A 27,048-nucleotide genomic window follows, 5' to 3' on the forward strand; every position below is an offset into this window, starting at 1 on the left:
AAATCTTGAATCGTTATGTAAGAATACCAACATTTAAAATGGTGACTATACATACTATTCTGCCTTTTGTTCAGCAAGGGCATTATATGTCCACAATAGACTTACAGGATGCATATCTTCATATTCCGATTCATCCAGATCACTATCAGTTCCTGAGATTCTCTTTTCTAGACGAGCATTACCAATTTGTTGCTCTTCCTTTTGGCCTAGCAACAGCTCCAAGGATCTTTTCAAAGGTTCTCGGTGCCCTTCTCTCTGTAATCAGAGAGCGGGGTATTGCGGTGTTTCCTTATTTGGACAATATCTTGGTACTTGCTCAGTCTTTACGTTCTGCAGAATCTCACACGAATCAACTAGTGTTGTTTCTTCAAAGAGAAATAAAAAACAGAGGGGCGCCTCATGTGTGGTATAGTCTGATTGAAGACATAAGAAAAAGCAACAGAATAGCCAAATGAGTACTCACATACTCCACGAGCACACTCATGTGCTGGTAGGGGCAGGCTGTAGATTTAGATGGGTGTGACAGCTCACCCTTTCAAGGATACTTCCAATACTGTAGTTCTGCAACAGGTGTAAAACAGAGAGCACTATATGTGCAGACCATTAAGGATGATACATAGAAATGTGCTTTATAGTATAAAGTGGGTACTCACATACTCCCAAAGCACACCAATGTGCTGGTAGATACAGGCTGCAGATTCAGGCAGGTGTAGCAGCTCACCCAAACAAACTATCTTTTGGTATTGATGCAGTGAAAACAAAGGCAGGTTTAATGCTTCTCAGTAGCTGTGCACTTAATAGTGATTGCAGGCAGATGGTAGGAAATGAGATCCACTCCAAAAGTAAAAATTTGCAAATATTTATTAAAAACAAAAATTTAAAAACAACACCAGGGTTGTTATACAAAGTGGATTACAGGGTCACCCAGTTGCCTGGATCATCCGGTTGAGAGGAAGCAGCCGCCGCTCAGCTATCAACTTATTTGTAAAAAGAGACATTTTCTTTCCTGTATACTCCAAAAGGGATTTATATAACCTTATATTGATATATTTTTCACCTCATAAGATAACATTAGTTTGTTTAAGTTTTAAATTGTCTTTAAGGGTTATCAATAACTACCATCTGAATTGTATACCATTCTGCGCCCCCTCCACTGTGATTTTATCACGTATTAGATTGTTTCTTCAAAGACATGGTTGGAGGATCAATTTACCAAAAAGTTCTTTGATTCCTCAGACAAGGGTAACCTTTTTAGGTTTCCAGATAGATTCAGTATCCATGACTTTGTCTCTAACAGACAAGAGACGTTTGAAGTTTTTTGCAGCCTGTTGGAACCTTCAGTCTCAGTCATTCCCTTCAGTAGCTGTGTGTATGGAGGTTTTAGGTCTCATGACTGCAGCATTGGACGCGATCCCCTTTGCTCGTTTTCACATGAGACCTCTTCATCTTTGTATGCTGAACCAATGGTGCAGGGATTATACAAGGATATTACAATTAATATCCTTAAATCCCCATGTTCGACTATGTCTGACTTGGAGGTTAGATCACCATCGTATAGTTCAAGGGGCCTCTTTTGTTCGTCCAACCTGGACCGTGATCACAACAGATGCGAGTCAGGTTGGGGAGCTGACTGGGGATCTCTGACAGCACAAGGGGTTTGGAAATCTCAAGCGGCGAGATTGCCAATCAATATTTTGGAACATGCGATTTTCAGGGCTCTTCAGATTTGGCCTCTCTTAAAGAGAGAACCGTTCATTTGTTTTCAGACAGACGATATCACAACAGTGGCATATGTCAATCATCAGGGTGGGACTCACAGTCCCCAAGCTATGAAAGAAGTATCTCCGGATACTTGCTTGGGCGGAATCCAGCTCCTGTCTAATTTCTGCTGTCCATATCCCAGGTGTAGACAATTGGGAAGCGGATTATCTCAGTCGGGAGAGTGGTCTCTTCACCCAGATGTGTTTTCTCCAACATAGGTGTGTCCGGTCCACAGCGTCATCCTTACTTGTGGGATATTCTCTTCCCCAACAGGAAATGGCAAAGAGCCCAGCAAAGCTGGTCACATGATCCCTCCTAGGCTCCGCCTACCCCAGTCATTCTCTTTGCCGTTGTACAGGCAACATCTCCACGGAGATGGCTTAGAGTTTTTTAGTGTTTAACTGTAGTTTTTATTATTCAATCAAGAGTTTATTTTAAAATAGTGCTGGTATGTACTATTTACTCAGAAACAGAAAAGAGATGAAGATTTCTGTTTGTATGAGGAAAATGATTTTAGCAACCGTTACTAAAATCCATGGCTGTTCCACACAGGACTGTTGAGAGGAATTAACTTCAGTTGGGGGAACAGTGAGCAGTCTCTTGCTGCTTGAGGTATGACACATTCTAACAAGACGATGTAATGCTGGAAGCTGTCATTTTCCCTATGGGATCCGGTAAGCCATGTTTATTAAGATAGTAAATAAGGGCTTCACAAGGGCTTATTAAGACTGTAGACTTTTTCTGGGCTAAATCGATTCATTATTAACACATATTTAGCCTTGAGGAATCATTTAATCTGGGTATTTTGATAAGATATATCGGCAGGCACTGTTTTAGACACCTTATTCTTAGGGGCTTTCCCAAATCATAGGCAGAGCCTCATTTTCGCGCCGGTGTTGCGCACTTGTTTTTGAGAGGCATGACATGCAGTCGCATGTGTGAGGAGCTCTGATACATAGAAAAGACTTTCTGAAGGCGTCATTTGGTATCGTATTCCCCTTTGGGCTTGGTTGGGTCTCAGCAAAGCAGATACCAGGGACTGTAAAGGGGTTAAAGTTAAAAACGGCTCCGGTTCCGTTATTTTAAGGGTTAAAGCTTCCAAATTTGGTGTGCAATACTTTTAAGGCTTTAAGACACTGTGGTGAAATTTTGGTGAATTTTGAACAATTCCTTCATATTTTTTCGCAATTGCAGTAATAAAGTGTGTTCAGTTTAAAATTTAAAGTGACAGTAACGGTTTTATTTTAAAACGTTTTTTGTACTTTGTTATCAAGTTTATGCCTGTTTAACATGTCTGAGATAGACTGTGTTCTGAATGTGGGGAAGCCAGAGTTCCTTCTCATTTAAATAAATGTGATTTATGTGACAATGACAATGATGCCCAAGATGATTCCTCAAGTGAGGGGAGTAAGCATGGTACTGCATCATTCCCTCCTTCGTCTACACGAGTCTTGCCCACTCAGGAGGCCCCTAGTACATCTAGCGCGCCAATACTCCTTACTATGCAACAATTAACGGCTGTAATGGATAATTCTGTCAAAAACATTTTAGCCAAAATGCACACTTATCAGCGTAAGCGCGACTGCTCTGTTTTAGATACTGAAGAGCATGACGACGCTGATAATAATGGTTCTGAAGGGCCCCTAAACCAGTCTGATGGGGCCAGGGAGGTTTTGTCTGAGGGAGAAATTACTGATTCAGGGAACATTTCTCAACAAGCTGAACCTGATGTGATTACGTTTAAATTTAAGTTGGAACATCTCCGCATTCTGCTTAAGGAGGTATTATCCACTCTGGATGATTGTGACAAGTTGGTCATCCCAGAGAAACTATGTAAAATGGACAAGTTCCTAGAGGTCCCGGGGCTCCCAGAAGCTTTTCCTATACCCAAGCGGGTGGCGGACATTGTAAATAAAGAATGGGAAAGGCCCGGTATTCCTTTCGTCCCTCCCCCCATATTTAAAAAATTGTTTCCTATGGTCGACCCCAGAAAGGACTTATGGCAGACAGTCCCCAAGGTCGAGGGAGCGGTTTCCACTTTAAACAAACGCACCACTATACCCATAGAAGATAGTTGTGCTTTCAAAGATCCTATGGATAAAAAATTAGAAGGTTTACTTAAAAAGATGTTTGTTCAGCAGGGTTACCTTCTACAACCAATTTCATGCATTGTCCCTGTCGCTACAGCCGCGTGTTTCTGGTTCGATGAGCTGGTAAAGGCGGGTCGATAGTGATTCTCCTCCTTATGAGGAGATTATGGACAGAATCAATGCTCTCAAATTGGCTAATTCTTTCACCCTAGACGCCACCTTGCAATTGGCTAGGTTAGCGGCTAAGAATTCTGGGTTTGCTATTGTGGCGCGCAGAGCGCTTTGGTTGAAATCTTGGTCAGCTGATGCGTCTTCCAAGAACAAGCTACTTAACATTCCTTTCAAGGGGAAAACGCTGTTTGGCCCTGACTTGAAAGAGATTATCTCTGATATCACTGGGGGTAAGGGCCACGCCCTTCCTCAGGATCGGCCTTTCAAGGCCAAAAATAAACCTAATTTTCGTCCCTTTCGTAGAAACGGACCAGCCCAAAGTGCTACGTCCTCTAAGCAAGAGGGTAATACTTCTCAAGCCAAGCCAGCTTGGAGACCAATGCAAGGCTGGAACAAGGGAAAGCAGGCCAAGAAACCTGCCACTGCTACCAAGACAGCATGAAATGTTGGCCCCCGATCCGGGACCGGATCTGGTGGGGGGCAGACTCTCTCTCTTCGCTCAGGCTTGGGCAAGAGATGTTCTGGATCCTTGGGCGCTAGAAATAGTCTCCCAAGGTTATCTTCTGGAATTCAAGGGGCTTCCCCCAAGGGGGAGGTTCCACAGGTCTCAGTTGTCTTCAGACCACATAAAAAGACAGGCATTCTTACGTTGTGTAGAAGACCTGTTAAACATGGGAGTGATTCATCCTGTTCCATTAGGAGAACAAGGGATGGGGTTCTACTCCAATCTGTTCATAGTTCCCAAAAAAGAGGGAACGTTCAGACCAATCTTGGATCTCAAGATCTTAAACAAGTTTCTCAAGGTTCCATCGTTCAAAATGGAAACCATTCGAACAATTCTTCCTTCCATCCAGGAAGGTCAATTCATGACCACGGTGGATTTAAAGGATGCGTATCTACATATTCCTATCCACAAGGAACATCATCGGTTCCTAAGGTTCGCATTCCTGGACAAGCATTACCAGTTCGTGGCGCTTCCTTTCGGATTAGCCACTGCTCCAAGGATTTTCACAAAGGTACTAGGGTCCCTTCTAGCTGTGCTAAGACCAAGGGGCATTGCTGTAGTACCTTACTTGGACGACATTCTGATTCAAGCGTCGTCCCTTCCTCAAGCAAAGGCTCACACGGACATCGTCCTGGCCTTTCTCAGATCTCATGGATGGAAAGTGAACGTGGAAAAGAGTTCTCTATCTCCGTCAACAAGGGTTCCCTTCTTGGGGACAATAATAGACTCCTTAGAAATGAGGATTTTTCTGACAGAGGCCAGAAAAACAAAACTTCTAGACTCTTGTCGGATACTTCATTCCGTTCCTCTTCCTTCCATAGCGCAGTGCATGGAAGTGATAGGTTTGATGGTAGCGGCAATGGACATAGTTCCTTTTGCGCGCATTCATCTAAGACCATTACAACTGTGCATGCTCAGTCAGTGGAATGGGGACTATACAAACTTGTCTCCGAGGATACAAGTAAATCAGAGGACCAGAGACTCACTCCGTTGGTGGCTGTCCCTGGACAACCTGTCACAAGGGATGACCTTCCGCAGACCAGAGTGGGTCATTGTCACGACCGACGCCAGTCTGATGGGCTTGGGCGCGGTCTGGGGATCCCTGAAAGCTCAGGGTCTTTGGTCTCGGGAAGAATCTCTTCTACCGATAAATATTCTGGAACTGAGAGCGATATTCAATGCTCTCAAGGCTTGGCCTCAGCTAGCGAGGGCCAAGTTCATACGGTTTCAATCAGACAACATGACAACTGTTGCGTACATCAACCATCAGGGGGGAACAAGGAGTTCCCTGGCGATGGAAGAAGTGACCAAAATCATTCTATGGGCGGAGTCTCACTCCTGCCACCTGTCTGCTATCCACATCCCAGGAGTGGAAAATTGGGAAGCGGATTTTCTGAGTCGTCAGACATTGCATCCGGGGGAGTGGGAACTCCATCCGGAAATCTTTGCCCAAGTCACTCAACTGTGGGGCATTCCAGACATGGATCTGATGGCCTCTCGTCAGAACTTCAAAGTTCCTTGCTACGGGTCCAGATCCAGGGATCCCAAGGCGGCTCTAGTGGATGCACTAGTAGCACCTTGGACCTTCAAACTAGCTTATGTATTCCCGCCGTTTCCTCTCATCCCCAGGCTGGTAGCCAGGATCAATCAGGAAAGGGCGTCGGTGATCTTGATAGCTCCTGCGTGGCCACGCAGGACTTGGTATGCAGATCTGGTGAATATGTCATCGGCTCCACCATGGAAGCTACCTTTGAGACGAGACCTTCTTGTTCAAGGTCCGTTCGAACATCCGAATCTGGTCTCACTCCAGCTGACTGCTTGGAGATTGAACGCTTGATCTTATCGAAGCGAGGGTTCTCAGATTCTGTTATCGATACTCTTGTTCAGGCCAGAAAGCCTGTAACTAGAAAGATTTACCACAAAATTTGGAAAAAATATATCTGTTGGTGTGAATCTAAAGGATTCCCTTGGGACAAGGTTAAGATTCCTAAGATTCTATCCTTCCTTCAAGAAGGATTGGAAAAAGGATTATCTGCAAGTTCCCTGAAGGGACAGATTTCTGCCTTGTCTGTGTTACTTCACAAAAAGCTGGCAGCTGTGCCAGATGTTCAAGCCTTTGTTCAGGCTCTGGTTAGAATCAAGCCTGTTTACAAACCTTTGACTCCTCCTTGGAGTCTCAACTTAGTTCTTTCAGTTCTTCAGGGGGTTCCGTTTGAACCCTTACATTCCGTTGATATTAAGTTATTATCTTGGAAAGTTTTGTTTTTGGTTGCAATTTCTTCTGCTAGAAGAGTTTCAGAATTATCTGCTCTGCAGTGTTCTCCTCCTTATCTGGTGTTCCATGCAGATAAGGTGGTTTTACGTACTAAACCTGGTTTTCTTCCAAAAGTTGTTTCTAACAAAAACATTAACCAGGAGATTATCGTACCTTCTCTGTGTCCGAAACCAGTTTCGAAGAAGGAACGTTTGTTGCACAATTTGGATGTTGTTCGCGCTCTAAAATTCTATTTAGATGCTACAAAGGATTTTAGACAAACATCTTCCTTGTTTGTTGTTTATTCCGGTAAAAGGAGAGGTCAAAAAGCAACTTCTACCTCTCTCTCTTTTTGGATTAAAAGCATCATCAGATTGGCTTACGAGACTGCCGGACGGCAGCCTCCCGAAGGAATCACAGCTCATTCCACTAGGGCTGTGGCTTCCACATGGGCCTTCAAGAACGAGGCTTCTGTTGATCAGATATGTAGGGCAGCGACTTGGTCTTCACTGCACACTTTTACCAAATTTTACAAGTTTGATACTTTTGCTTCTTCTGAGGCTATTTTTGGGAGAAAGGTTTTGCAAGCCGTGGTGCCTTCCATCTAGGTGACCTGATTTGCTCCCTCCCATCATCCGTGTCCTAAAGCTTTGGTATTGGTTCCCACAAGTAAGGATGACGCCGTGGACCGGACACACCTATGTTGGAGAAAACAGAATTTATGTTTACCTGATAAATTACTTTCTCCAACGGTGTGTCCGGTCCACGGCCCGCCCTGGTTTTTTAATCAGGTCTGATAATTTATTTTCTTTAACTACAGTCACCACGGTATCATATGGTTTCTCCTATGCAAATATTCCTCCTTAACGTCGGTCGAATGACTGGGGTAGGCGGAGCCTAGGAGGGATCATGTGACCAGCTTTGCTGGGCTCTTTGCCATTTCCTGTTGGGGAAGAGAATATCCCACAAGTAAGGATGACGCCGTGGACCGGACACACCGTTGGAGAAAGTAATTTATCAGGTAAACATAAATTCTGTTTTTTCAGATGTGGGGGCTTCCAGAAATAGATCTGATGGCATCTCATCTAAACAAGAAACTTCCCAGGTACCTGTCCAGGTCCAGGGATCCTCAGGCGGAGGCAGTGGATGCATTGACACTTCCTTGGAGTTATCAACCTGCCTATATTTTTCCGCGTCTAGTTCTTCTTCCAAGAGTGATTTCCAAAATAGTTTGTGCTGCTGGTGGCTCCAGCATGGCCACACAGGTTTTGATATGCGGCTCTTGTTCGGATGTCCAGTTGCCAACCTTGGCCACTTCCGTTAAGACCAGACCTATCTCAAGGTCCATTTTTTTCCATCAGGATCTCAAATCATTAAATTTGAAGGTATGGAAATTGAACGCTTAGTGCTTAGTCATAGAGGTTTCTCTGACTGTAATTAAAACTGTGTTGCAGGCTCATAAATCTGTTTCTAGAAAGATTTATTATCGAGTTTGGAAGACCTACATTTCATGGTGTTCTTCTCATAAATTCTCTTGGCATTCTTTTAGAATTCCTAGAATTTTACAGTTTCTTCAGGATGGTTTGGATAAGGGTTTGCTGCAAGTTCTTTGAAAGGACAAATTTTTGCTCTTTGTCTTATTCCACAGAAAAATTGCTAAACTTCCTGATATTCATTATTTTGTACAGGCGTTGGTCCGTATCAAGCTGTCATTAAATCAAACTCTCCTCCCTGGAGTCTTAATTTGGTTTTAAATGCTTTACAGGCGCCTCAGTTTGAGCCTATGCATTCTTTGGACATTGAATTGCTTTCTTGGAAAGTGTTTCTTTTGGCCATCTCTTCTGCTAGAAGAGTTTCTGAATTATCTGCTCTTTCTTGTGAGTCTCCTTTTCTGATTTTTCATCAGGATAAGGCGGTTTTGCGGACTTCATTTAAATTCCTACCTAAAGTTGTGAATTCCAACAATATTAGTAGAGAAATTGTTGTCCCTTCCTTGTGTCCTAATCCTAAGAATTCTTTGGAAAGATCCTTACATTCTTTGGATGTGGTGAGAGCTTTGAAATATGTTGAAGCTACTAAAGATTTCAGGAAGACTTCTAGTCTATTTGTTATCTTTTCTGGTTCTGGGAAAGGTCAGAAGGCTTCTGCTGTTTCCTTGGTTTCGTGGTTAAAGCTTTTGATCACGCTTATTTGGAGTCTGGTAAATCCCCGCCTCAGAGGATTACGGCTCATTCTACTAGGTCTGTTTCCACTTCCTGGGCTTTTAAGAATGAAGCTTCAGTTGATCAGATTTGCAAAGCAGCAACTTGGTCTTCTTTGCATACTTTTACTAAATTCTACCATTTTTATGTTTTTTCTTCAGAAGCAGTTTTTGGTAGAAAAGTTCTTCAGGCAGCTGTTTCAGTTTGATTCTTCTGCTTATAATTTCAGTTTTTTTTCTTTTTAAGATTAAAACTTATGATTTGGGTTGTGGATTATTTTTTTTTCAGCGGAATTGGCTGTCTTTATTTTTATCCCTCTCTAGCGACTCTTGAGTCGAGTTCCACATCTTGGGTATTTGCTATCCCATATGTCACTAGCTCATGGACTCTTGCCAATTAAATGAAAGAACCTAATTTTATGTAAGAATTTACCTGCTAAATTAATTTCTTTCATATTGGCATGAGGCCCACCCCTTTTTATGGTGGTTATGATTTTTTTTTATCACCCCACTGCTTGGCTAGTCGTTAAACTGAATTGTGGTGAGGGGTGTACTTGTAGGCATTTTGAGGTTTGGGAAACTTTGCCCCTCCTGGTAGGATTGTATATCCCATACATCACTAGCTCATGGACTGAAATGAATTTATCAGGTAAATTCTTACATAAATTATGTGGTTTTTTTTCTGCAGTGTAGGGCCCATCCCCTCCCTCTGCCGCTTTCCCTCACCACACGTCCCGCCAGCAGTTGACTGTCTGTAACGATCTGGCATCTGCCTTTATATGGAACTGGAGCATCTAATGTGCTCTAGTTTCATATGCAGGCAGAGCTTAGGAACTCAAGCCCTCGGCTGTAACTTTACAGCCAAGACTTTTTTGCTTCCTGCATGACTTGCGAATATATACGTCCAATTGGTTAAAGAGGTTAAAGTACCGCTTGAGATCATTAAAGGGCCATTGTAGTTGAATTATTACATGTTCTAATGTATTCGAGCATGTCCTTTTAAGACTATGGACCCTACTCTGTGTTTTTAATCCCAGCAAAGGAGTTAAAACACACAGACGTGCTGATCCTGAAAGGAACCCACTACTGATCCAATCAGCAGCTCTAGTCGCAATAACCCAGATGTGCTGCAGAATGGATCCCTTTTGTGGTAGTTAAACGCACATTAGAGCCAGGGTGATAGTTGTAAAATGACATGCGCTAATAAATTAGAGCATGTCATTTTTCTACTATTGTGGCCATTTAAAATATAGCTAACCTTTTTATTTCCTTTTTATAAATGATCAGTTGGCAAAAAAACTAAAACTAATTTTATTCTTCCAGTTTTTGTACATGGAGTCTATACTTTTATATGCAAATTAATTTTTGTGCCCTAAAGACGGGTTTCTCAACAGCTGGGCTGTGGCTTAATACCGGGCCGTGACTGGTGGGCCATGACCAAATATGCCCCTACTGCACACTCTGACAGGCCCACTGGACATGTTCCGCTGAAATTTACCAGATTTTGAGGTCACTTGGGTTGAGAACCACTGTCCTAAAGTAAACTAGCAATATTTTTCTTATCTGCTCTAGTATTTCAAAATAGAATGGGAGGGGGGATGACTGATTATTTAAAATAATTGTTTGGGGAAAAAATAAAATGTACTTTTTTTTTCTATTTTTTTTTTTTTCTGGCTGTTAGAGCTCTATATCCCAAGGGCCATGGACTCTTCTTTTACTGGTGATCAGTGGTACTTGTAACTTTGCCCAGAACCTCATAGCTTTCAGCATCCTTAATCTGATCAGCCCCCTGAGTTACTCTGTAGCCAACGCCACCAAGAGGATTATGGTCATCACCGTCTCTCTCATAATGCTTCGCAATCCTGTCACTGGGACCAATCTCCTGGGAATGTTGACTGCGATCTTTGGAGTCTTTCTATATAATAAGGTAAGTAGCTGTTCTATCAACCACTATGTTAAGCAAGGTATGCATAACCTTTTTATTGCCTGAAATGTCTTCTACGCTGTCCTGTTGTAGCCCCATCCAGAAGTCTTAAGTTTTATGTTCATAGTGTCTGATTTGCTTCAGATTATAAATATAGTATTTACATTGACCCTTGTGTAGAGCTAAATCTCACATGCCAAATGCAAATCTAAAACTCTGTGATTCATATATTTGCAAAATAAAGTATATTGGGGTATTTATATAATGCAGGTTCTATAGCTATCATTAAATTTGTGTTCTTTCCACAGGCAAAGTATGACGCAAATCAAGAAGCCAAGAAACAGATGCTCCCTCTAGTGTCTGGAGAACAAGGCATGGACCATCATGTACCACAAGAGAAGCTACAGAATGGTTTGACTGCCTTTTCCCCAGGAAGGGACTACCAATATGGCCGCACAAATGTGCTGACTGACCACTTTCAGTATAGCCGGCAAGGCCACCCAACTGCACACAATCGTTATGACGTTTGAAGCCTCAAAGCTCTTCTATCTATGTACTAATACTTGCTCCACATAACCCATCAATGCCAACTGCTCTTCTATTCCAGGCTGCATTCCCTGTATATTCTGGTCACGGCAGAGCATTGGCTACTGGAAGTGTGGGTCAGCAGTGAGACTAGAACTTAGTGAGGAGACTGTTTCTGTGGAGGATAAATTATTGTAAAAACTGTAGATCCACAGACCTATTCCTCCTACCATTTTAAAGGACATTTAGACTGGAACACAGGATGTTTAGTGATTAACCTTCTGGACAGACCTCACTTATGTCAGATTTTCAAATGGCTGCTGTTATTTTTTTATTCTTCACCAGCTTTATTCCTGCTCCCAGGCATCTTTTGAGCACTGCAGCATGTCCCTTAAAGTAATGACTGAGGATATGTATCATGTTTATTTCCGATTATGTACAAAGTGATTATTCCTGCAGCTCATCAAAGAAAACAATTATTTATCCTGTATCTTGTATAAAGTAGCACAGAAAATTGTTTTCCATTACTTCCTGGAGCCCAAGTTAAAATGATTGTTAATATCATCTTTTGGGAAGCTGCAATATTATTCGGTGGGGTTAATTTAAAGAAACAAAGTCAAAATTAAACGTTCATGGTTTAGATAGAGCATGCAATTTTAAACAATATTACAATTAACTTCAAATTTGCTTTGTCCTTGGTATCCTTTATTAAAGAGCAGGCTCAGGAGCAGCAATGCACTACTGGGAGCTAGCTGAATAAGTCCGGTGAGTCAATGACAAGAGATGTTGCCACTAATCACCAGCTTGCTCCCTAGCTATGCTCTTTTTAAGAAGGATACTAAGAGAATGAAGCTAATTTGATAATAGAAGCAAAGTAAAAAGTTGTTTAAAATTGTATGTTTTATCCAAATCATGAGTTTAATTCTGAGTTAGTCACATTAAGCTAGATTGGGTGATGAGTATATTTGTTGGTCAATTCAATCGATTCTAGGCTTCCTCATGAAGCAAACTACAGGCTGTATGTTGTAGATGAGATCAAAACCCCTATGCTGAGTTTTAGGGAAAAATATATGTATTGAAAAAATATTAATGTAGTTTGAGCAGTGAGGAATTCAAGCTAAGAGTCCACAAAATGTCAGATAGGAACAATTCTCATTTCTTACTTGTCGCCTACAGTTTCTTCCCATTCCTGGACAAGTGGCCATCAGCCACAGCTAGCAGCATTTGTCTCTTTTGAGCCCAGTTTATCTGTGTAATAGTGCAACATATAAATATCTGTTCAAATCCAGATCTTTTTGTTTTGCACTATTACACAAATTTAAATCGGACTCCGACAAGAGCTGAATGCAGATATGCAGCCATATTTGGCATTTGTTCATATAAACAAATGCCGATTGCACATGTCTTAATAGATCATTTGATCTGTCCTAGAACATAAGGGAAGTCTTTAAAACTAAAATGAAGTGTGGTCCGTTTAAATGCAGAGCAAGAATGTAGTGATATTGCTTGTTACCATGGTAGCTGAACACACCTGTACAGAGATACTTTGCACCTTTATACAGAGCTGCACTTTCTTTTATTTTGCATAAAAGCAGGCATTGTTTACATAACTCCTGTAGCAAATCTAGCTGTTCTGTAGAAGCTGAGCCAGGACCTTATGTAATTTGCTGCATGAGTTGACTGGGATGAGTAAGTGTTTGAATTTTCTATTTACTGAATTATACTGTATTTCTTTATTACTCTGTGTCATATTTAAGTACTAGGGGATATAAATACTATGTCTGCTCGGTATAGGTAGAAGTGTTCAGAGAGCTGCATATAAGCCTACAGATCCTGACCGCATCAGCTCTGCTTATGGATTTTTTTTGTGGAACTAAAATTCAGGCTAGCATGCTACAGACAAGTAGCGATGTGTGTGTTTTTTTTTAAAGATAATTTGCTTCTGTCAGTAGAGTGTGTTACTACTGCTAGGGTCTATCTGCTGTCTGTGGCCCTGACATACAGGTTCCTGATATCACCTTATTAAACTCTAATATACTCTGCTAATCACCCCCTGGATCTTGCTAGAACAAACACAAAACTTGTTGGCAATGTTCCAGTGGCTTATGTCAAAGCATTTTGACATGCACATGTGCTGTTGTGCACCCTGCTTCAGCAGTTTAGTACTGCTTAATATGCAGGCCTTGTGTTCCTCACGTGGTATGTTCTATATTTTGGGGCACTATGTTGCTAAAGGAAAATAAAAATTAAAAAAAAAAAAAGTTCTGTCTAATGTGTTACAACATTTAATAACTATGTTCAAATTGGTTCAATACATTAAAGTGCTGGTAAACTCTCACCTTTTTTTAAAATCAGATCCGGAATGTTGTTGATATTTTAGAATGAATTTCATTCATCCGTTTTAACAAAGATGTGCTATAATTAGATTTTTAATATAGATATGAAATTCAAATTCCCCACGTTCCACCACCCACTTCAAAAGTGAGGTAACAGTTTGAATTGTTCTCCAATCAGAGCTATAGCTATGACAAAAGTGCCATATGGGGAGAGAGCTGATTGGACAACAATTCAAACTGTTGGCTCACAGAAAGCTTGACTTTTGAAGTGGGCTGCGGAGGGCAGGGATTTTGAACTGATGAAAAAAAGCCATCTAAAATATCACTAACATTCTGGATCTGATTTTAAAAAGGGTAGAGTTTACCATCACTTTAAGTCAATGACAGAGCAGCAGTGCACTAATGGGTAACTGCATCTTATAATCCAAGTACAAATATGTGTAGCCACCATTCACCAGCAAGCTCTCATTTGTGCATTACTGCTATTAAGCCTACTTAAATATGCTTTCCAGCAAAGGATAGCAACAGAACAGTCATTTTAATAATAGAAGAAAATTTAAAGGTCTTTTAAAATTGCCTGCTCTATCTGAATATGAAAGCTTAAAGGGACACTGAACCCTATTTTTTTTTATTTCATGATTCAGATAAAGCATGCAATTTTAAGCAACTTTCTAATTTAATTTTTATAAATTTTTCTTCATTCTCTTGCTATCTTTATTTGAAATGCAAGAATGTAAGTTTAGAAGCGGCCCATTTTTGGTTCACAACCTGGGTTGTCCTTGCTGATTAGACAGAACCCAATAAACAAGTGCTGTCCAGAGTACTAAACCAAAAATTGCATGGCTCCTTAGCTTAGATGCCTTCTTTTTCAAATAAAGAAAGCAAGAGAACGAAGAAAAATGGATAGGAGTAAATTAGAAAGTTGCTTAAAATTGCATGCTGTATCTAAATCACAAAAGAAAAAATTTGGGTTTAGTGTCCCTTTTTAATTTAATTTTCAGCTCCTTTTAACCCTTTGAGTGCTAATGACGTCATGAGCACTCTCCCACCTTGAGGGAGATCTGGGGACTCCTTACTGCTCCTACCCCGGCGATCGTGCCTGTAGAGTGCCAGGCATCGCCGGGGCTTCACGTGGTGCGCGGTGACGTCACGCGCAATTACGTGATGACGTCACCGTGCAACTTTATACTTAACAATGTTAAGTATAGGAGGAGGGGGCATGCTGCTTAGAAGCCTGTATCTCAGGCATCTAAGCAGCTACAGACCCCCAAGACCCATTGTTGGAAAGGTAATTTCTTAAAGGGACAGTCTACACCAGAATAATTGTTTTAAAAGATAGATAATCCCTTTATTACCCATTTCCCAGTTTTGCATAACCAACACAGTTTTAATAATATACTTTTAACCTCTGTGATTATCTTGCATCTAAGCCTCTGCAAACTGCCCCTTTTTCAGTTCTTTTGACAGACTTGCAGTCTAGCCAATCAGTGCCTGCTCCCAGATAACTTCTCGTGCACGAGCACAGTGTTATCTATATGAAATACGTGAACTAACACCCTCTAGTGGTGAAAAACTGTTAAAATGCAATTTGAAAGAGGTGGGCTTCAAGGTCTAAGAAATTAGCATATGAGCCTCCTAGGTTAAGCTTTCAACTAAGAATACCAAGAGAACAAAGCAAAATTGGTGATACAAGTAAATTGGAAAATTGTTTAAAATGACATGCTCTATCTGAATCATGAAAGTTTATTTTGGCCTAGACTGTCCCTTTAACCTTTCTTTCCAACAGTGTAAGTCTTGGGGGTCTGTAAAAAAAAAAATAGTTAAAAAATGTTTAAAAAAAAATATTAGAACCCAGGTGGGAAATGGCTTAGCAGCCAAAGGGTTAATGGGTCAGAGTCCTGCCTTTTGAAATGTGAATATTTTATGTAAAAACAAAATGTACTGCCTTAATTTTCTGTTTATTCCTGTAGGACTTACAGCAAGTATTCTCATGTATGAGTGTGTTAGTTTTTATTTTTGAGTTTGCCGTTTTGCAAACCACAGTTTGCTGTAAGTAGGGATGGGTGAATCTTTTGCAGCATTCGAAAAATATATATATATATATTTTTTATTTTTTTTTAACGCGTTTGTCTTCAATTTCTAGTTTGTACAACATTCTAACATTTGTTTAATGTAATAGTATTTCTAATGCTTTCTTTAAATGTAATATTCAAATTATGCAATATTCAAATTAGAAACATTCCAACTGATATATTTGTATCTATTATGTATCAATTCACTAAATTCCCTACAACATGAACTATTCAACTTTTGAATAGTATTTGTTAAATCGAATGCTACATTCGAAATTTCAAATGTGGATATTTGATATGATGAACATTCGAACACGAAAGTAACATTTGATTGTCGTATGTTAATGGATTTTCATTACGAACTAATTACACTTTCATCACATTAGCCCATGGAGCTGTGGTTTTGAACCTGTGGAAGTTAATTGGCTAAGACTAATGGAAGGGGGTATCCCAGGTCTGGAAAGGTCTTTCTCTTCTGATTTATCTTAAACTAGGGTGAAAGGGTCTTTCAAACCTCTTGTTTTTCCAAAGGTTTTGTTATCGTAACAGCAGTATATTTGAGGCTTTTCCAACTCAAGATTGAGATTCCATATTCTGTCAATTTTGCTTGTCATGACCCTGTGGGCATATCCTGGTTAGACTGTCAGCAGAGGCGTTAACATTTGATTACTAGAGTAATCTGTACAGAGTTCTCTGCTCCTCTGTAGCATGGATGTCAAAGTAAGGCGTTTTCTGTAGCCCTATTCAACAGTAAGGGACAGGAAACCCAATATTTTTCTTTCATGATTCAGATAGAGCACGTGATTTTTAAGCAACTTTCAAATGTTCTTTTATCTAATATGCTTAGTTCTCTTGGTATCCTTAGTTGAAAAGCATACCTAGGTAGACTCGGGAGTAGCAATGCATTACTGGGAGCTAGCTGCTGATTGGTGGCTACACATAAATGCCTCTCCATTTGTTCCCTAAATATTTTCAGTTAGTTCCCAGAAGTGCATTGCTGCTCCTTCAACTAAGTATAACAATAGAGTGAATCAAATTTAATAATAGAAGTAAATTCAGTCTGTACCAAAGCACACAGAAGGTATATACCCCACTAGTTCTTCAATATGATGCCATTTATGTGAAGAAATTTTATCAACTATAAAACATACTTTTTTGTTCTTAAAAAAAACAAGGATCAAAAGTTTTAGTCTGCTCCTCCCCTAAACATCAAGCTAACCTCCACATTGGTTAAACGGACAGTTTTGTTTGACTATGGCCTAGTTTCCATTGATTTTGTAACACTGTAAACTGGTGGTAACAAAAAGAAGTATCTCCATTAAAGTATATGGAGATATTTTATGTTACCACTAGTTTACAACAGCAATGGAAACTAGGCCTATGCTCTTGTGTAAGAGTGAACATACAGGTTCAGAATTGAACGTCCGTTATGTGTATTTTTAATAATTATGGCTATAAGAGCAGGTTGATTTAATGTGAGTGACAGAAGAGAACTAAAGACAATTTATATATTAACCCCTTCTGTGAAAGTCAGGGCCACAACAAGTTCCTCCAATTAATTTTAAAAAAGAAGCCATTTTAAGTTTGTTTTTGGTGCTCTCTTATGGTATTCCTAGACCGTTTTTTTTTTTAGTATGCTTCATAGCACTTTTGTACATCTGTGCGTCTATCCTGGCAGTGTGTGTATAAGTAAAACTGTATGTTAACAACAAGGAAATACTTGGATATATTCACTTATACAAAAAGTCAGAATTTTGGAGACCTAGATAAGATGTGGTAGTCTGGCCAGTAGGCACGCACAGTATTAGCACAACCACATTTCATGTAGGCCTTTAGTTTTTAAATTTACAATACTTTACCCTATTGAATAGAGATGGATGTTTCGGATAGATAGGTTTTTTTTTTTGGTTTTTTTATCCACTATTGTGAATGTGAAAATTATTTTTACATTATGTAGTGTCAATTTTTTTTTTATTTGTGCTGCAACCTTTTGATAAAAGTGCACGCACAGTAGTAGGCAGAATAACAGGGTAAATAGTTTATCTATTAATAGTGTAAAGAACACAAACTACAAGGAATTAGGTTTACCGGTTTCCAAAGGAAACATAATTTTAATGATAAATGGGTTTAGACAATGTAATAAAAAAAGAATGATTTTAGTAGGGGACTCCTTTCATTTTAGTAGTACAACATGCACTTGAATGATCTTTAGTATATTGTTTATTGAATACATGTGAACAAATTAAGGATTTATATTGTAGCAATTATTTCAATGTTGAACATTAACCTATATTTCATGCCCTTATCTAAGTGTGATTTGTTGAAGGTCATACAGAATGGATTGTACCATTTTGTTATACGGTTTACACTTCACAAACCAATAGTGTATTTCCTCATTTTTGTGGCCTTTATTAGAATTCATACGATGAATATTGCATTTTATTCTGTATTTAAATTAAAGGCCAGTAACTTGCATACAATAAACTGTGTGAATTACCAAAGCAGCCAAACGTTAATGTATGTTTTCATTAAAAACAGACTGTAAGCGAATGAGGATGAGGGTAACTATTATGTTAATCAGCATGGAACCATAAGCATGCTAAGTTATTTTTATTTTTTTAAAGCAACATCGAGGGCCATTTTTTAAAATTCTAATTCATATGAAAGACTATAAATTGGATGTTTTAGATTCATGGTACACGGGCGCAACTCCTTAAAGGGACAGTAATGCGAAAATTAAGCATTCATGATTCTGATAGAACATGTAATTTTAAACCACTTTTTCAAATGTAATTTGATCAAATTTGCTTTGTTCTTTTATCATCCTTTATTGAAGAGTAAACCTAGATAGGCTGATAGGTGCGTGCACATTTCTTTAGCAATCTGACCTCAGTATTTGCAAAGTTGTTTTATTGTAGTGTTTTACAAACACAGCTGCCATATGTTAGACAGGTGCACACTCCTATGCTCACCTAGGATTACCCTTTAACAAAGGATACCAAGAGAACTAAGCAAGATTGATAGAAGTGCAAGAATTCACAGAATATATGCATTTGTGAATGGCTGATGGCTGTCACATGATACAGTAGGAGTGGAAATAGACATAACTTGAAAATTTGTCGGAAAAAAAAATCTACTACTCATTTGAAGTTCATACAAAGTGCTATTGCATTGTCTTATCATGCATTTGTTGTTTATACAAATCTTCTGTACTTACTGGTCCTTTAGTTTAATTTTGACTCTACTGTCCCTTTTTAAAGCTAGAATAAAAAAGGTGAGCATATTATGCATTAGTATTTATTTTCAGATGCCGTCTGTGTAGCAAAAGCAAATCCGATTTTCACTGTGTTAGTGTATCATGTTCTGTGAGTTAATAGTGTGTATTTATTCATTGTTTACCACACTCATTAAAACTAGGTCATAAGTACTGATGTACTGTAGAAACGTAAAGCAGCAGCACTAAATTTCAAATAACCTTATTATTACTCACCAATGCAACTCATTATACATATTGTAAGTTGCTTCTGCTTGAATATAATTTTGCTTTGTTTCCAACTACAAGACCAATAATTAAGAATGTGTACAAGTTTCTTGGATCAATAGCCATGATTTATAATTATAATATGCAGAATATCAATAAAGTTACAAATCCTAATGCATACTAGAGTGTAAAAAAACAACTAATAGAACAACAATATAGAGATACTGCCCCAAAGACACATTTCTTTGAGCATTATAAATGAATATAACTTTAGCAGCAATTTTTTTTTGGTGAGAATTTTATTTTTATAGTGTGTTTTGTTTTTTTTCATAAAAAAAAAATATTTTCTAATGTTCTCCTTAAGCTGCACATAATACAAGTTTGATCTTGAAAATGCAATTCTTGTGCCATCTAGTGTTAGTAAAAGGCATTATAATAAACCACAGGTTCATCAGACGATAACTTTTTTTTTTTAAATGGTCTGACCATGGGCTCTAGTAGCAAAATCCTAGTGGGGGACAAGCACCAATACATTTAAGTACTCTAAATAAATCTTGATGGTGATGACAAAAGGCTAAGCCCAAATCTAAACTTGTTTGAATATAATAATTTGTATGATTTTATTTCAATTTTAGTTTTTTTAATTACATTTAAAAATTCTTGATAAAATAATGAAAAACAATCAATGTCGTGCTCTTTGGCTAGTTTACGGCAGCAGGCTTATCATGTAGGTATCTTATGCATGCTGTCCCACAATATCCCACCCTTGTCAGATCTTCCAGTTTGTCCAATGAAAACACTGGCTTTATATGTAGGATGATCCTATTTATTGGCAATGTATATATGCAAAAGCACTAGTGTGTGTATATATGATCATTAAGTGTGTCATGCAATAGAAATTTAACATTTAAAGTGTTTGCATACAAAATTTCAATCTGGTACTGTGTAAAATAAATCACTTTTTTTATGTGTTTTCATTGAGGGAAAGTTTTTTTTGTTTTTTTTTTGTACTGTGAAATTTGTTTATTTGCTTGTATTTTGGGTCATGTCCTTTAAATAATGGGGGTAAAATAAAAAAAAAAAGGAATACTGTATTTTGTGTGTTCACATTTTCTGTAACTTTCTCAAGGTTTTAAAAATAATCTACCTTCATCTGGGAGTCAAAGCTTTTTTAAAGATTGTATCATGCATTTAAATATTTGGTAAGCCGTATGGCATTATAAAGTAGCTGGGTCACATGATAAAGTCGTAGGGGAAGGACTGGCAGCTTTTGGCCTAGTTGCTAAGTACTACCCAGTCTATCAGGGATATCAACCCACTCATTTTAAAATGCAATATTTGATATTATAAAAATGGTAGTGGATCTATGGTTATCATGTGGCCCCTTCTACAACATGCATTTAGAGGCCTTGAATAAAGCCTTCTAGCAAAACATGTCAGGCAAAGTGGAATTTATTGGGTCCTTATTAGCATAGTCTACACGCCATTGTAGCACTATAATCATTTTTTTAGCTGCGACGGCAGCAATCCCTTGTTAATTTAACAGAACTTGTATTAATCAACCACCACTTTTACCTTGACAATTTCAGTACTGTTTTTATAGCACAGGCAGTCATTATCTTTAAACAATAGAATGGCTTTACTGCAGTTTTTTGCACGGTGTATAGGTTAACAGTCACTCCCAGAATGAGCTTATACAGCATTTTGTTCATTTTTTTAATTTTTGTTAACTTTAAGATTGTTGTACAATGCATGTATATTTTCGCTGATTTAGAGTTAAGTGAGTGAGCATAGCTCCAAAAGCAAGCGGCTGAATCTCTTTACTCAGGGCATTTTGCTTAAGTATACTCATAGTAAACCTTGTGTTGCTTTATTATTGCTTTTTGCTCTATTTATTATAAAATCATTGAGCTGTGATGAATCAGGATTTAACAAAATTAATAATTATGTACTCCTCTTAGTATATTATCCTCTACGGGTAATTCTCCTGGACACTCAGTAACTGCCACATGTTGATTTAAAGTGAATGTAAACTTGAACTTATTGGCTCAAGTCATACAATAGAGGTTAAAAAATGAATGATCCCCCTCCCACCATATTCAGCAATTGATTGATAGATGACTAATCTGCCATCAACTAATCGTCGTTCAGCCCCTTTGCACAAACATCACATCGGGGGAAACAACGATTAGTTGATTGAATTTGTCATATGTCAATTGCTGAATATGGCGACCAGAGGATCAGCTCCTATCCGTATAGCATTTAATGTGAAATATCTCTTAAGATAAGTATATACTAAACATTTCATGAATGAAAGTCTCATTCATTTTTTAACTTCTATCGTATGCCTTGAGCTAACAAGCTCAACTTTACATTCACTTTATGCGGATGGATTGTAACCTTTAATGAACATTCAACCTATTGCACTGGTTTTCACACCTGCCCTCAGGCCTCCCTAACAGGCCAGATTTTGAGGATATCTGAACTGGAGCACAGGTGAAATAATCAGCTGATTAGAAAACATGGTTATTTTACCTACGCTCTCCCAAGGTAATCATGAAAACCTGGCCTGTTAGGGAGGCCTATGGGCAGGTTTGGAAACCAGTGACCTATTGTCTACTTAGTGGTTGGTACTTTGATTATTCACTTTAGGTGCTGACATTATATAGTGTTGCTTGATACTTACAACACTTTCTCTTGTTAAGTGTATTCAGTCCACGGATCATCCATTACTTATGGGATATATTCCCTTCCCAACAGGAAGTTGCAAGAGGATCACCCAAAGCAGAGCTGCTATATAGCTCCTCCCCTCCACGTCATATCCAGTCATTCTCTTGCAACTCTCAACATAGTAGGAAGGTGTGAGAGGAGTGTGGAGTTTTTATACTTAATTATTTCTTCAATCAAAAGTTTGTTATTTTAAATGGCACCGGAGTGTGCTGTTTGTTCTCAGGCAGTATTAGAAGAAGAATCTGCCTGTGTTTTCTATGATCTTAGCAGAAGTAACTAAGATCCACTGGCTATTCTCGCACATTCTGAGGAGTGGGGTAACTTCAGAAAGGGAATAGCATGCGGGGTTCCCTGCAGATGAGGTATGTGCAGTAAAATATTTTCTAAGGAATGGAATTGACTAAGAAAATACTGCTGATACCGATGTAATGTAAGTACAGCCTTAAATGCAGTAGTAGTGACTGGTATCAGGCTGATGAATGTATGTGCAGTAAAGTAATTTTCTAAGGAATGGAATTTGACTAAGAAAATGCTGTTAATACTGAAGTAATATATGAGCCTTAACTGCAGTAGAAGCGACTGGCAGCAGGCTTATTGATAACACTACATAACTTTTAAAATGTATGTTTAAAACGTTTACTGGCATGTTATTCGTTTTTGTGAGGTACTTTGGTGATAAATCTTTTGGGGCATGATTTTCTCCACATGGCTGACGTATATTTCTGCATAGAAAAGGTTAACTGAGTTTTCCCACTGTTGTAATATGAGTAGGAGGGGCCTATTTTAGCGTTTTTTTGCGCAGTAAAAATTCAGTCAGTCTTCCTGCTTCTTCCTCCTTGATCCAGGACGTCTCTAGAGAGCTCAGGGGTCTTCAAAATTCATTTTGAGGGAGGTAATCAGTCACAGCAGACCTGTGACAGTGTATTTGACTGTGATAAAAACGTTAATTGTTAAATTGATTATCCGTTTTGGGTATTAAGGGGTTAATCATCCATTTGCTAGTGGGTGCAATACCTTGCTAACTTAATACATTTACTGTGAAAATTTGGTTGCTATAACTGATTTGGTTCATTGTTATTTCAACTGTGACAGTTTTTTTTGTGCTTCTTAAAGGAGCAGTAGCGTCTTTTATATTGCTTGTAAACTTATTTGAAAGGATTTTCCAAGCTTGCTAGTCTCATTGTTTACTATGTTTGAACAGACTAGCAAACAGATTCATCTGTGTCAGACATGTTTAAAGGCCAATGTGGAGCCCCATAGAAATATGTGTACTAAATGTATTGATGTCACTTTAAATAAAAGTCAGTCTTTATCTGTAAAGAAATTATCACCAGACAACGAGGGGGAAGTTATGCCGACTAACTCTCCTCACGTGTCAGTACCTTCGCCTCCCGCTCAGGAGGCGCGTGATATTGTGGCGCCAAGTACATCAGAGAGGCCCATACAAATCACTTTGCAAGACATGGCTGCTGTTATGACAGAGGTATTATCTAAATTGCCAGAATTAAGAGGCAAGCGCGATAGCTCTGGGTTAAGGACAGAGCGCGCTGATGATGTGAGAGCCATGTCCGATACTGCATCACAATTTGCAGAACATGAGGACGGAGAGCTTCATTCTGTGGGTGACGGATCTGATCCAGGGAGACCGGATTCAGAGATTTCTAATTTTAAATTTAAGCTTGAGAACCTCCGTATATTGTTAGGGGAGGTATTAGCGGCTCTGAATGATTGTAACACAGTTGCAATTCCAGAGAAATTATGTAGGCTGGATAGATACTATGCATGCCGGTGTGTACTGACGTTTTTTTCTATACCTAAAAGGCTTACAGAGATTATTAGCAAGGAGTGGGATAGACCCGGTGTGCCCTTTTCCCCTCCTCCGATATTTAGGAAAATGTTTCCAATAGACGCCACCACACGAGACTTATGGCAGGCGGTCCCTAAGGTGAAGGGAGCAGTTTCTACTTTAGCTAAACGTACCACTATCCCGGTGGAGGATAGTTGTGCTTTTTCGGATCCAATGGATAAAAAAATTAGGTTACCTTAAGAAAATGTTTGTTCAACAAGGTTTTATCTTACAGCCCCTTGCATGCATTGCGCCTGTCACTGCTGCTGCGGCATTCTGGTTTGAGTCTCTGGAAGAGGCCATTCGCTCAGCTCCATTGGATGAGATTATGGACAAGCTTAAAGCACTTAAGCTAGCTAACGCATTTGTTTCTGATGCCGTTGTACATTTAACCAAACTTACGGCTAAGAACTCCGGATTCGCTATCCAGGCGCGCAGAGCGCTATGGCTTAAATCCTGGTCAGCTGACGTGACTTCTAAATCTAAATTGCTTAATATTCCTTTCAAAGGGCAGACCTTATTCGGGCCCGGCTTGAAAGAAATTATTGCTGACATTACTGGAGGTAAGGGTCATACTCTTCCTCGGGACAGGGCCAAATCAAAGGCCAAACAGTCTAATTTTCGTGCCTTTCGTAGCTTCAAGGCAGGAGCAGCATCAACTTCCTCCGCTCCAAAACAGGAAGGAACTGTTGCTTGTTACAGACAGGGCTGGAAAGCTAACCAGTCCTGGAACAAGGGCAAGCAGGCCAGAAAACCTGCTTCTGCTCCTAAGACAGCATGAAGAGAGGGCCCCCTATCCGGAAACGGATCTAGTGGGGGGCAGACTTTCTCTCTTCGCCCAGGCTTGGGCAAGAGACGTCCAGGATCCCTGGGCATTGGAGATCATATCTCAGGGATATCTTCTGGACTTCAAAGCTTCTCCTCCACAAGGGAGATTTCATCTTTCAAGGTTATCAGCAAACCAAATAAAGAAAGAGGCATTTCTACGCTGTGTACAAGACCTCTTAGTAATGGGGGTGATCCACCCAGTTCCGCGGACGGAACAAGGGCAAGGTTTTTACTCAAATCTGTTTGTGGTTCCCAAGAAAGAGGGAACCTTCAGACCAATCTTGGACCTAAAAATCTTAAACAAATTCCTAAGAGTTCAATCATTCAAAATGGAAACTATTCAAACCATCCTACCCATGATCCAAGAGGGTCAATACATGACCACAGTGGACTTAAAGGATGCCTACCTTCACATACCGATTCACAAAGATCATTATCGGTACCTAAGTTTTGCCTTTCTAGACAGGCATTACCAGTTTGTAGCTCTTCCCTTCGGGTTCTGGGCTCACTTCTGGCGGTGCTAAAACCGCGAGGCATAGCGGTGGCTCCGTACCTAGACGACATTCTGATACAAGCGTCAAGTTTTCAAATTGCCAAGTCTCATACAGAGATAGTTCTGGCATTTCTGAGGTCGCATGGGTGGAAGGTGAACGTGGAACAGAGTTCTCTATTACCACTCACAAGAGTTCCCTTCCTGGCGACTCTTATAGATTCTATAGAGATGAAGATTTACCTGACGGAGTCCAGGTTATCAAAGCTTCTGAATGCTTGCCGTGTCCTTCATTCCATTCCACGCCCGTCAGTAGCTCAGTGCATGGAAGTAATCGGCTTAATGGTAGCGGCAATGGACATAGTACCATTTGCGCGCCTGCATCTCAGACCACTGCAATTATGCATGCTAAGTCAGTGGAATGGGGATTACTCAGATTTGTCCACTCTATTAAATCTGGATCAAGAGACCAGAGATTCTCTTCTCTGGTGGATTTCTCGGGTCCATCTGTCCAAGGGGATGACCTTTCGCAGGCCAGATTGGACGATTGTAACAACAGATGCCAGCTTTCTAGGTTGGGGCGCAGTCTGGAACTCCCTGAAGGCTCAGGGATTATGGACTCAGGAGGAGAAACTCCTCCCAATAAATATTCTGGAGTTGAGAGCAATATTCAATGCTCTTCTAGCTTGGCCTCAGTTAGCAACACTGAGGTTCATCAGATTTCAGTCGGACAACATCACGACTGTGGCTTACATCAACCATCAAGGGGGAACCAGGAGTTCCCTAGCGATGTTAGAAGTCTCAAAGATAATTCGCTGGGCAGAGTCTCACTCTTGCCACCTGTCAGCGATCTACATCCCAGGCGTGGAGAGGCGGACTTTCTAAGTCGCCAGACTTTTCATCCGGGGGAGTGGGAACGTCATCCGGAGGTCTTCGCTCAACTGATTCATCGTTGGGGCAAACCAGAACTGGATCTCATGGCGTCTCGCCAGAACGCCAAGCTTCCTTGTTACGGATCCAGGTCCAGGGACCCGGGAGCGGCGCTGATAGATGCTCTGGCAGCCCCTTGGGTTTTCAACATGGCTTATGTGTTTCCACCATTTCCGCTGCTACCTCGACTGATTGCCAAGATCAAACAGGAGAGCATCAGTGATTCTGATAGCGCCTGCGTGGCCACGCAGGACCTGGTATGCAGACCTAGTGGACATGTCGTCCTGTCCACCATGGTCTCTGCCTCTGAGGCAGAACCTTCTAATACAAGGTCCTTTCAACCATCCAAATCTAATTTCTCTGAGGCTGACTGCATGGAGATTGAACGCTTGATCCTATCAAAGTGTGGCTTCTCGGAGTTGGTTATTGATACCTTAATACAGGCACGGAAGCCTGTTACCAGAAAAATTTACCATAAGATATGGCGTAAATATTTATATTGGTGCGAATCCAAGAGTTACTCATGGAGTAAGGTTAGGATTCCTAGGATATTGTCCTTTCTACAAGAGGGTTTAGAAAAGGGCTTATCTGCTAGTTCGTTAAAGGGACAGATTTCTGCTCTGTCTATTCTCTTACACAAAAGTCTGGCAGAAGTTCCAGACGTCCAGGCTTTTTGTCAGGCTTTGGCTAGGATTAAGCCTGTGTTTAAAACTGTTGCTCCTCCGTGGAGCTTAAACTTGGTTCTTAAAGTTCTTCAAGGGGTTCCGTTTGAACCCCTTCATTCCATTGATATTAAGCTTTTATCTTGGAAAGTTCTGTTTTTGATGGCTATTTCCTCTGCTCCAAGAGTCTCTGAGTTATCTGCCTTACATTGTGATTCCCCTTATCTGATTTTCCATTCAGAC

The 27,048-nt window shown here is 39.9% G+C and overlaps 1 protein-coding gene across 1 annotated transcript in view; it reads left to right on the forward strand.

Annotated features, from left to right (window-relative positions):
- Positions 1–20,413, forward strand: part of SLC35E1 (solute carrier family 35 member E1) — a 68,389-nt gene extending 47,976 nt beyond the window's left edge. Inside the window, exons 5-6 of the mRNA XM_053702899.1 lie at positions 10,663–10,908; positions 11,214–20,413. Of these exons, the coding sequence (XP_053558874.1) occupies positions 10,663–10,908; positions 11,214–11,435 (468 nt within the window). The 3' untranslated portion in view covers positions 11,436–20,413. The remainder of the gene's footprint in view (positions 1–10,662; positions 10,909–11,213) is intronic.
- Positions 20,414–27,048: the final 6,635 nt, after the last annotated feature.

The sequence above is a fragment of the Bombina bombina genome, chromosome 2, assembly GCF_027579735.1.
Source record: "Bombina bombina isolate aBomBom1 chromosome 2, aBomBom1.pri, whole genome shotgun sequence".
NCBI lineage: Eukaryota > Metazoa > Chordata > Amphibia > Anura > Bombinatoridae > Bombina > Bombina bombina.